The 12,593-nt window shown below is 37.2% G+C and overlaps 1 protein-coding gene across 2 annotated transcripts in view; it reads left to right on the top strand.

The window, feature by feature from the left end:
- The window catches only part of CLIP-190 (Cytoplasmic linker protein 190), a 231,548-nt gene that overhangs the window by 89,962 nt on the left and 128,993 nt on the right, over window positions 1-12,593 (top strand). For both annotated transcript variants that reach the window (XM_089103477.1, XM_089103478.1), the window contains one exon: window positions 3,933-3,989. In XM_089103477.1, the coding sequence (XP_088959603.1) occupies window positions 3,933-3,989 (57 nt within the window). The remainder of the gene's footprint in view (window positions 1-3,932; window positions 3,990-12,593) is intronic.

The raw sequence follows: 12,593 nt of genomic DNA on the forward strand, positions 1-12,593 counted from the left end.
ACGTCATTAGCATTAACCAAACTTCACATCTCGCGTGTTCACCGGCTACTAAATACGTACTAGCATTTCTTCCATTTTTACTAAAAAATGAAAAAAATCCATGACCGTCCCCATTGTTTTCGTAAGCCCCTTGGTCGATCACCTTATAACGAACGTATCAATCACACGTGATATGTATGAAGGTTGATCTAAAGATATTAAACTGATTTGTCAAGGGTTCGCCCACTTTGAAAGTGTGTCCACAAGCTGTAACAAGCTGATGTGGTAACAAGTTGTAACAAACAGTGGTAACAGTGGTAACAAGCTGATGGTAACCACCTGCAGTGGGATTGTGTCTCGCGTTACACAAAATTTGCAATGTGTGGCGGAAGTGGCATCTTTTGGCAGAAATGTACCACGTATAGTGGAACAAGTGACAATCTTTGATGCATCTCAAGATGGTGAAGAATAGGAAACCCCTCACAATTTGTAGCCGTCTTATTCTTGTAGCCGTCGCAATTTGTACCCGTCGCCTATCCGGGGAAAAACTACCATTAAAAATTAGCCTAACATAATCGATGACTGGTCATGATATTCTACATGTCTTTTGACAGAAACAATTTTTACAGTGCACTGTCGTTGTCCCCCCTCCTGAGCTAGTTTGGGTGTGCCGCTGCGCATGTCGTGTCTTCTAGTCTGATACAAATCCATAAAAAAGATATGAAAGATTAAGCAAGTGGGCAGACACTAAGCAACACCCAGGGCGTGGTTGTTTGAAACATGTTTTGGGATGTTGTAAAGGTATGTTCTCAGAAAAAAAGAGGATGATAGATATGACAGTAAAAATACTGATTTAGATCAGCATCAGTCATACCCAGTTGTAATAAGGCCCAAATGAATCATGATATTTAGTATGGATTTTTGCTGCTAAAATTTCCCCTTGACTCTTTTCAGGGTTCCTGAAATACAGAAAGCTCTCGATACCAGAATTTATTGCGGATTCTGGATCAAGAATTTAGGCATTTCCTGTAGCGAGATTAGAGTATACCTTTTTGCTGTTTTTACTGCAGAGATCAAAACGAATGTTAGTCCATATCAGGGCCGCATCCAGGATTTTTTCGGTGGGGGGGGGGGGAATGTACAGAAAACGTTAAAAAGCGCATCAAAAATGTGTTTATATACATATTTGGGTTCTTGTGTATTATATGGTACAAACTCGAGAATGTAGATTTACAGATAAGACAATAACCAGTTTTTACCTGTCAGAATCCAGAGGAAATAAGCTTTGGCTTAGCTGTAGGTATATTTTTATTAAATATTTAATATATAGAGATGGTGTTTTGGTTGGGTTAGGTTATGTCAGGTATTTAATATAATGCGTTCTGTGCGGCCCCCTACCTTAATTCTGTGATATAGTTTTCATAATTTTGTTACTAAAGTATTGTATTTTCATCATATTTCGGAACGTTTCATTATTATTAATCAAATTTCACTTCTCGAATATGTACTAAATAATGCACAAGAACCCATTTTTGTTACGTTTTTACGCGTCAGACAAACATTTCGGGGGGGGGGGGGGGTACACACCCCCTCCCTGGCCACGACCATGGTCTTTAAAGTAGGCGTATTTACAACTTTTGCCAAAAGCCTAATTATTAATTTTTTTTTAATTACTAAACTTCATTCTTATCTATGTTTGGGGAAAATGCTTCTGTTTTCTGCTCCCATGAAAAATTTTAAAGGTTACGCTCTTCGGTTTCGCAGTTACTTCTGAGTGGCTTTTCTTTTTTTCTTCTGTTTGTTCGTAAAGTTCTGCAAATAGCCTAATTTTGAAAATCATTTACGGTACTAAACTTCATTTTTGTCTATGTTTGGGCGAAATGCTTTAAAATCTATTATATGCTTTCATGAAAATTTTGAAAATGTCTGTTATGCCCTTTTGTTTCGTACTTTCTTCTATCTGAGTGACTTTTCGTTTCTTTGTAAGTTTACTATTTTAATACAATGGATGTGTTTAATGTATCTTTTCGCTGTTTTTGTACCTTTTAATGTACCAAGCCGACCATCAATTCAAACAATGGGTACATTTGCAAAAATTCTGCTATTACGTTTGCGATTCGTTATTGATCTTCATCAGTATCTATTTTGGCCTGAAATGCCCCTTTTTTTGCAAAGTGCACAGTCTCTTCTTTGCAAAGCAGCGTACAAAAATTACGTATGTAATTTTAGATGCTAATTGGCTACGTTACGTTACGTGTAACTTTTCACACTTAAATAAATCCTTTCACACTAGGCTAACGTATAAATTCATAAAACAATCATATCATCATTTAAAATCATCACAATTATCGTAAGCAATCTATTCAAAAATTTAAAATATGGAATTGATGATGAGTCAAGCTCTGATCAAGCGTGAAAGGCTTTCTAGGGAAATTTGTATTAATTTGTAAAATTCATTAATTGCTTGACCAGAAATTCTATTCTGTTGCTGCTGTTGACTTTTAGCAATTGACTTTTCCATACATAATGTAAAATTCTAATTTTACGTAAAATGCGTAAAATTAGTACGTAAAGCGTAAACGTATTAATGCGTAAACGTAAAATGCTGCTTGGTAATACGGGACTCGGAGTTCGAACTCACCTGCAGGGTCCGGAATTCGGTTCCGGTGACGAGATCATGCGATAGCGTCTTCATAACACCTCAACCGGAAGAAGGAGAAATTCTAAGGATGTCTTCGAAGTTGTAACCCGTGGTAACTTTAGGTAAACTACAGAAGTTGCTCAAAGTTGACATTTACTGCGACTGGTTGTGAAGCAACTAAGGGCTTATAAGACCATATCGCGATAAGTTTCAATTGTATCCACATCTATTTTACTCTTCAGTCTGATAGTAATAACGGTGATGACCATGATACAGATTTATGTCACTAAAGATGTCCGTTAACTATCTTTAGTAAAAGTTACTGCAAATGTAAATTCAAATTTACTTTTCTGTCGTTCCATCTATTACGACAACATCAGCTGGAACGAAAAAGTAAGTTTGCAGTAAATTGTATCGAACCTAGAATGCACCCTAAGAATGGCCGTATCTTCGGGAAGGAGGGAGGGTACCGGGTTTGAACCCTAAATAAAGTAAAAGAGAAACAGATGTAACGAAATGCATATAAACACATTTTTATAAACAGTACATTTTGTAAAAGTTTTTTTCGGACCTCCCCCCCCAAAAAAAAACATCCTGGATACGCCCTTGTCCCTAAGTACAGCTAATACAATTCTAAGTGGAGGTGGAGTGTACTTAGCACCGCATTCGTTACCAGTGGCGTCAATTCACGAAAATTTAGAGGGGGTAATGTTTATTTTCAAAAATCTAGAGGAGGATAAAATTGTAATTTTAAATTTTTTTTTCTAATTTTCCGATGATAATACCCCACAAAAAGGGTATTTTTCATAATATAGGGGAACCACACGACCCCCCCCCCCCGCCTGATTGATTTTACTGTACGTTACTGACAAAATTCGCTCCAGAAGCCTACAATAGTGACGAAGACCACACTGCCTTTGCATCATAAACAATAAGTAGCTTGGTGTACCAGTCCTGGTTGAACTTTCTTGAAGTAATGATGCTAGGGCTGTTTTGAAAATTTTAAAAAAACTTTTTTCAGTTTTAATGATCGAATTTTAATGTGAGTTTCTCTTATATTGCTTTTTTTTTTCGTTTGCTTTGCTGAGGATGGACCTTGGATATAGGGTCGAAATATTCATTTAAAGTTGCGTTCCACTGTCTTGTATAAAAATTTCCCTATTGTTCCACATATTGTTTAAGAAGCCTACAAACCGTACTGTTAAATCTTAAGTTATGATAGCGTGAAAGGTTCTACCGCGCAGTGTAAAAGAACCTTTAATTGGCCCGTCCTAATGTAAAAGATCTGTTTAATTTATCTTTTTAATTGCAGCGACCAAGCCGACCATCCATGAACACAACGTTATCAGCTCAGCAAGCCGCCTTGCAGGTAAGCCATAATTGAATATGTTCTTATTGTATGGACACTAATTGCATGGTATGTTAGTAGCATCTTAAGCAACACTCATTCTGTATGCGCTTTGAATGGAAATTGCTCAGTTTGATCCCATTAAAATTCCATTGCTTAGCTTGCTTGATTGCATGTAACAATAAGAAGCTCATGTCAAAGATCAATTTAACCAAATTATTTACATTCTTAATAATTTATATTTATTCCGAGCATGGTCAATATTTTGTTTAAAAAAAGATTCAACGCCATCTAGCTATTTGAGTGTAAACTTAAGAACAAGAAGAAGAAATCCTCCAAATAATATCTCAGATATAAGAATAGAATTTATGTAAGCATTTTTTTTAGTAAGCATATTTTTTAGGGAGTGGGATAGTAAAGTTTTGAAACTTTTGCCTGGTGTATATAGGCTACAAAAAATAGATTTCATTAAAAAAAAATAAAATAAATTATCAGACCACCTTTTAGCTATTGCGATTTGGCGCCTTAATCATGGCCGACTTCTCCTGCCTAACTAAGTTTCCTCTGGAATATTGGAACTATACCCATTAGAAGAGTTGAATGGGTATTAGACCCATTGAACCACTAGACGAGTTGATTAATGGTCTAATTCTTCAAACAAACTCAAAAAGGAAAATAGTTCATACCACCTAGAAAGAATGTAGGAAATTATTAATACCCCATCTTTGTCATGTCACTGTTTGCCTAAAACCCATATCTGACACCTTCAAACTTCTGAAATAATTACCAAAAACAGTTAGATGAGCTGCATCCAAACGGAGGATTATCACAGAGACGGTTTTAGGGGGACAGAGGGGGCACTTGCCCCGGGCTCAGAAATTTTAGGGGCGCGAAATTTCAAATGAATAATCTAACGGTTATAATCACTTTGTAATTTTTGAAATTTTATTTTTATTAATATAAAGTAGAGTTCGCAGTTAATAAATGAGAATAATTTATAAATTGTTAATTATTTAATAAAATGAAAAAAATAATTAAACAATAATGAAATAATTAATAATAACTAATTAATTAACTGAAAATATTTTTCTTAATTGATGAAAATTTTGTTAAAATTTGGCCTGAAAATTTTGTGGGAGACGGGGGAGGGGCGATAAACAAGGTTTTTCCTTAGGTGCAAGAGAGGCCAGAACCGCCACTGGATCAATATGGTAATGTGTGTTCAATCATACTTTGATCCTTCTTAACTACATCACTATTCTGATCCTCTCTTTATGAGCACCTTAGCAAACGGTCTTGGTAATTACCTCAGAAGGTTGAAAAAGTCACATACAATCTTTTGGTGTAACAGTGACGGTATGTTTATTTCGTTTTAATGCAATTTTTCTTGTATTTTTTTTCCGCGCGGTACTTAGTACTGCTATACGCTAATGTACCACCCATTTTTAACCTCTTTTAACATTTCACGTCTTAACCTCTTTTATACCTCTTTTAACCTCTTTTATAAGCAGGCTTGATAAGAGGGGGCGAAGAGCAAAATCCCAGGTTTCTTACCTCAGAGGTGTCCATTGTAAGGTGTTTTTTTTTTGTTTTTTTTTAATGTGGGATTTTGCAATACCAGATCATACTTTTTATCTAATTCAATGTTGTACTGGGGATGCTCACTTTTAGAAATCATGTACACTTGGTGGCCCGTTCTAAGTGTGGCAAGCGTGCCAAGCGTAGTAGAACTGTGTGGCTCAGGTGGTGTTCCGAGATGTTCACTAGATATTGGAAAGTGAACGCCATGTCATATCGGATATTTTTAATTACGGACTTCGGTATTTTTCTTTTTTCGCTGAATGGAAAATGTAATAACATTTTAGTCAGGCACGTATATTTTGCTCGTATAGTATCGTACATTCTTGCCATAATTAGCTTGTAATTATTGTCCTGATGAAGGTAGAATAAACTTGGAAATAATTGATTCTGGAAGCGTAATCTGTGAACCTCTTGGAGTACCAAGGAAATCAAACTAAAAATAAAGAAGGTTTCCCCAGGGGCCCCTCTTATGTCCATTAAAGCGGGGCTCCCACGGCGTCAATAAAGTTAATAAAGTATGCCACAAAGTTACATACCGTAAAGTTCGTCGCGCTCACACATGAATTTTACCTTCCTGACTTAATGGAAATTTTTTGAAGCAATTAATTTGAATTATTCACACGTTCATTCTTGAATATATCTGACATTATTTTTTGATAACTTTTTCAATTTAATAAGTTTGTCTTAAGTTAGATGTTGTTTTTACTTTAAAATTTACAAAAGAAGGCTCGCAGATAAAAATGAGGATCAAATTCCTAAAACATTACTTCACTTATCTCCTTAAACATGTTGTCAACACACGTTTCGTCCTTATGTTTCCTTCGTGAGCAACTGTATATTACAGATTTATTTCTCATTAGTAAAGACAACAAGTCTTCTGCTTTAGTGCTGCATAGATCCACGTTTCATAGGTTAAAGGAAACGTTTCAAGATAGGCTATCTAATTAGTCTCTTTTAGCTGAATGGAAAATTTCTACAAATCTTTTCCTATTGGCGAATTTTTCCTGAATTTATTAAAAAAGTTAAATAAAGTTTAACTTCTTTCCGACAACCATAAAGTCAATAAAGTTATAAGAGGAAAACGGTTTATTAATTTTATGGACAGCTTTATTAACTTTATTGACGCCGTGGGAGCCCCGCTTAATAGCTGAAAACCGCAATTATTTTCTAAGATTTTATTGTGGTTGATTCATAGTTATGAAAGATATTAGAGTAGCACTATATTTTTGTCAGTGTTGCCGAAAATTTAAGTGGACGAGAGGGGCGGGGGATTGTTGCATTAGTTCCTTGTATCTAATCACTGTTACCACCTATTTCTGCACCTCTCAACTATCTTTTATAGTAGTAGCAACCCTGGTTCCAATACCCCGAGTCAATGCTAAGACCTATCACCCTTTTTTATATTAACGTTATCATAAAAAGTTAGTAGTCAAGTGGAAGGGGGGGGGGCGCGGCGGTGAATTTCTTCTAAAACTACATTAGAGTGCCAAGGTGTTTTATTATTTTGCCATTAGGGGAATAAAACCCCTAAAACTCCTGACTATTTTTATAGAATAAGTCACTACAAGCTTGGTAACTTTGCGCTGGAGGCACAGACAACTTTGTTCGAACTGGACATAGGCTTCAAGCAGGCCTATTTTCAGAAATTATTTCTCCTCAGGAAGTAACATTCAGACAGGGTAGGCCTAAATTCGGAAAAAAAACATGAAAAATATAAAAGTATTGATTGCTTTTCTTTCTTCTTCAATTCCTGGCCTTCGAGACCCGGTTTAAATCTCAACGCCAGGTATGCCTCATAGTTTCGCCACTCTTGGCACTGTGTCCGCCACGCTTGGCACACTCCTGCCATGCTTGGCACGCGTCACGTGGTGGACGCGATTTCCCGTCGTCGCCTCCCATGCATGGCCACGCATTCTCCAAAGCCCATGGACGTTTAAAAACTAAACGTACATATAAATAGCCAAAAGTTCATAATGAGTCATATCGTGTCAAGTAACTCTCCGCCAGGATTTAATTAGTGATTATTCCCTTGGTATAAATATTCAAAAATTTGAAATGAGTCATATCACATCACGAATCTTTTGCTATTTTATAGCGCTTCAAGTTTTCCCATGACTAAAGACAAAACGTGTGTATCCAATCTCTTTTAATGTGCATCAAACCCGTTATTATTTTTGCCTTTTGTTTTTCCACAAATGTCAACTCTTCAATCAAGCTCGACGAGCTCTTCTTAATTAAAAGTATGAAATGAAATGGTACCTTTTTAGGAGATTACATTTTGTGCTTATTTTTTTGTAAACATTCTTAAGGGGGTGGGCACTTTTTTTCGTAGATGTAGGCAACGTTTTGTTTCCTTTTCCGTCGCAAGTCTTGTCCCGTTTTCTGTACTTGTGTATCAAGGCCGTATCCAGGGGGGGGGGGGTTACCCGGTTTGAACCCCCCCCCCCCGAAATTTTTGACCGACTCGAAAATAAGTCGAAAATTAGTAAAACCTAGGTAAAAATCAGTAAAATTAGTCGAAAACTGAGTCAAACCCCCCCCCCAAAAAAGTCAAAAATTAGTAAAACCCCCCCCTGAACAAAAATCCTGGATACAGCCCTGTTGTGTATCATACCCACCACGCCCAAGAAGTGAAGTTAGGTTAATCCTAATGAAATATACCAAAATATGATGAAAATATAATGGTACTTGTGTATTAAACGTACTCTTTATATACTGCTAAAGAAGTCAAGTTTGGTTAATGCTAATGAAATAAAATAAAATAGGATGAATATATAATAGTTTAGAAACAAATTTGGACTATATATTTGCACATTAGGGGGTTGGGTTGGGGCAAACCATACCATATATTAAATACCTAACCTAACTTAGGTGCCTTCCCCCCTAAACCCCAAAATACAACAGTTTAAATATCGTAAACACAGTGAAAACCATGCTTTGCATTGCATGACTCTATAGCGGTCTCTTGAATTAACCCGTCTTTAGCGGTTTTTTTGTGACTGGTTTTATTGCGTTATATAAAAGAGTACGTTTAATACTTAAGTACCAATATAATACTTTATTTACAAAATTATGGAAACTACAATAGAGAATTATGGAAAGCAGGCCGCACAGAACGGATTATTTTAAATATCTAACCTAACCAACTCTATATATTAAATATTTAATTAAAATATATCTGCATAGTAGTTGATCTCACTCAGGATTAGCTGATTATCTCCGAGTGCACACAGAAAAATTGGTTTTACAACAGATCAAGAACAAGGTGTGGTCGGTATAATACTCAAGTACCCCGTTGTCATCACCATGCCTCGCTTCTACCATATCTATGATGTCAAATAACGTATTTCACTACTCATAGACATCCATAGGAGTTTATTTACGGGGGGCGGGGGTTTGGGTAACCGACGCAAAACGTCGACATAAATTTCGCAAAATTATCAAGAACAAACCGCAAATTATAGAGCAGATCTTAAAGCTCACAATAGTTTGGTAGGGGTCCGCAGTGCCCATGGCGCAACCTTTCGGGTGTGCTTCAGATGGTTTACTCCCAGAAATTTATTTTGGCAGATTGCCCATTCGAGTCTATTAAATTTTCTAAATTTGCCCATAGTACTACACTTTACATTTTCTGTAGATGTTTCTTCTGAGCAAATATAAAAGAAGTTTTTTTTACGCAAAAGATAAGAGCGATACTGAAACATGAAAAAAGAGCAGTACTAAATATTGGGGGTAGTGGACCTCTTGCCCCCCCCCCCCCGAACACGCTCTTGAGTTAGGGTTTTCAATAAAACTAAGACCAAAAAAGCGCGAATTTTTAGTTCGAATGCTTTGAAAGGCAGAAAGATGTAAATAGCGACGAAGACCACTCTGCTTTTCCGTCATCAACAACAAATAACAAGGAGAACAATAGGGATTTTTTTTCCCATAAGACAGTGGAACTCAAACTTTAAATAAATATTTCGGCCCTGTGTCCAAGGGCCTTCCTCAGTATAACACAAATGAAAATATAAAAGAAGCTTACATTAAAATATTACCATTAAAACTTAAAAAATTAAATAAATAAAACGGTCCGAGCATCCTTACTTCAACGAAGTCCAACCATCCTTACCGTTGAAATAAAGATGCTAGGACTGTATTTTTTTTTTTTTTTTTAGTTTTTATGGTCGTATTCTAATGTAATATGGTCGTATTTTCACCTTGGTAGTATTATTGTTAAAGACGGTTGGAGCAGTGAAGACGTGAAGATGTTAAAAGTAGAATAGCGAAGGCTCAGAGTCTTTTTTCACAATTAAAAAAAGTTTGGAAGAACAGGAAGATAAGTCTGCAACCCAAGATTAGAATATTAGAAGCTACAGTGACGACAGTGGTCGAATATGGCTCTTAAGCATGGGCGCTCCGAAAAGCGGATGAAGATTTTCTAGATGTTTTCCAGAGAAATTGCTTAAAGATTGTTCTGGGTACCCGGCTGACTGACCCTATTTCAAATAATAGGCTGTACGAAAAATGTGGTTAAATACCAATCTCTAGGGCTATAATGAAATAAAGGTTGAGGTGGCTAGGGCACGTTGTGCGGATGAAGGATGGCAGATTGCCGAAGATTGTTCTTTTCGGCCAGCCGTCTAGGGCTAAACGGAAAACAAGTCGTCCTCGTCTGGGGTGGGAGGGTGCAAAAAGGGAGGCTTTGAACAGATTGGGATGGAGGAGGAGTTTGCGTAACTGTGTTGGCCTTAGGCAGCTTGGTGCTGCGGTGAGTTGTTAGTAGTAGTATTTTAATGTAAGTTTCTTTTATATTTTCATTTGTGTTATACTGAGGACGGCCCTTGGGCGTAGGGTTGAAATATTCATTTAAAGTTTGGAATTCCACTGTATAAGGAAAAAAAATTCCCTACTGTTCTACCTGTTATTTGTTTTTTATGCAGAAAGATAATAAAACTATTTCAGATAGTATTTAGCTATATTCGCGCTCAGTAAAGTGCAAGTTAAACTTCAGCGTAAAGAATATAAAAGTGTTTTCTGACCCTTGAAAGTAAATGGCTATCTCAGAAGTCTTAAAGAAATATTTTGGTTCAATCTCCTCCAGAAGAAATGGACCCCCCTTTTTCAGGGGGAGGGGGAATTGGAACGCCAAGGTAGGGAATTCTCAGTTAAAATGAAGAAACTGTCACAGAATGTTGACAATTTGGATTCTGTGCGTACCGTCGGACTTCAGGCACCTCCTGCTCCCTTCCAACGGAAATATCCTCTGGCGGGGATATATCCTCTGGAAATATCCCCTTTAAAGTTTGGCTAATAACTGCAATACTGCTCATATCTCAAGGGAATCAGCCCACTCAAATGAAAATGGGGCTCTTTTGAAGTGCTAAACTATCCCTGTAATGGTTGACCTATTCTTAGATGGGTCGAAAGCCCATGGACCATATCTAAAAATACTGGCGTTAATAAAGCCCAGCTCAGAATTTTAGGCTGGTTGTTTTAGTGTAATGACTAAGCCTAAAAAAATGGGGTTTTCTCATCACTGTGGCAAATTTTTTGGTCCTTCGAAATATAGGTTTGCACAATAAAAGTTTCAGGAAAGATGCTAGTGGATTTTTCTAAGGGGGGGGGGAGGGAATAAATGGCGTACTTTTACTCCCAAATTCTCTTAAATTGACTAGAAAGGTGCTTCGGGTGCTTCTGGGGTAGGCAACTCAACTATCTTCTGGGTGCAGTTGTTTCCTCAAAGGTTTTGCCCGTGCTGACATATGCCGTGGATCATCCTCCGAGCACTACCTTTTCTAGAAATGTTCCAAGCTTCTTAAGGGCTTTGTATACTTGAATCTAATTTAGTTTTACAAAATGATGGCAATTACTGTTTTCTTTCAACTTGTCATCATCATAAAAGTCAGATATAAACAATTTCGCCCAAATTTGGTGATGATCTCTTTTCGCCTAAAAAGGTAATGTATTTCAGATGTTCATTAGTGTCTCTTCCATTTTTGGACGAGTTATCTACTTTTGTGAACCTGACAGATAAAAAAACAAATCGCTTGAGATCTATCTATGACATGGTCCATTAGTCTAATCCACTTAATCTTTCATTCTTTTTTATCGGGTTCAAGCTTTCCATATTTGGCAAAAGCTATTTGGTCAGCATCAGCGTTCCCAACGCGGTACAATTGTACCGTTTTTGGTACAATTTAGAGGTCCTGGTACAATGCGGTACGTTTGAAAAATTGTTGATACAATGCACATTTTTCGGCACATTTTGGTTTCGTTTGCTTTGTATACATGCAGTACAATTTCCATATGTGATTTTTCTGGAATATAATTTAACAGAAAACAAGCAACATCAAGCAATGAGAAAATCTACAAGAAATGTAAGATTTAGGGCTACTCTTGCCCTAGAACTTTTTCTCAGTTTTCCACGAAATCAATTAAACATAACTTGCCGGCGAGCGTCGTAGAGCGACGCGAGCGGCAAATTTTTAACCTGCTGCTCATATGGTATAAATTAATCTCTTGTGGTACAACTTGGTCGGAAAAGTGGTACAGTTTATCTCAAAGCGTTGGCAACGCTGGTCAGCATTAATATTCTATATACAACAGCTATATAAACTGAATTGCATTGCCACACTTGTAAACTTGGGAAGGGGGAGAGGGACTCTATAAGGTCTATGACGGCAGAGCTAGTAAAACCCTGATCTTACCTTGGATACACCAGAGCTATTGATGGCGTATAGGGCGTTGACGAAGCCCCTCCAGTCGTTGGGAAGCTGTGGCACAGCGGTGAAGTCTTCTCATTTCGATACTAACGGGGTGTCAGCCGTCCTTAGGCCTCGGTCATAAGTTGGCGGTTAGGTGCTATCGAATAACTTCGGCTTCTTCGGCCATTAGGTGTCCAAACCGTGATAACGGAAACGGTGGGGTCAATTGGGTATTATACCCCCCCCCCCCCCAGATTTTGAAAAATACCTTTTTGGAGTATTTTGTTTTGGAGCTTTTGGTATTTTGCTAAAAAAAAAATAGAAAAATTTGCCCCCTTGCCCCCTAGTAAAAAAAAGA

The sequence above is a fragment of the Artemia sp. Qi Xiang Cuo genome, chromosome 17 (genome assembly GCF_049724085.1).
Source record: "Artemia sp. Qi Xiang Cuo chromosome 17, ASM4972408v1, whole genome shotgun sequence".
In the NCBI taxonomy this organism is placed as follows: domain Eukaryota; kingdom Metazoa; phylum Arthropoda; class Branchiopoda; order Anostraca; family Artemiidae; genus Artemia; species Artemia sp. Qi Xiang Cuo.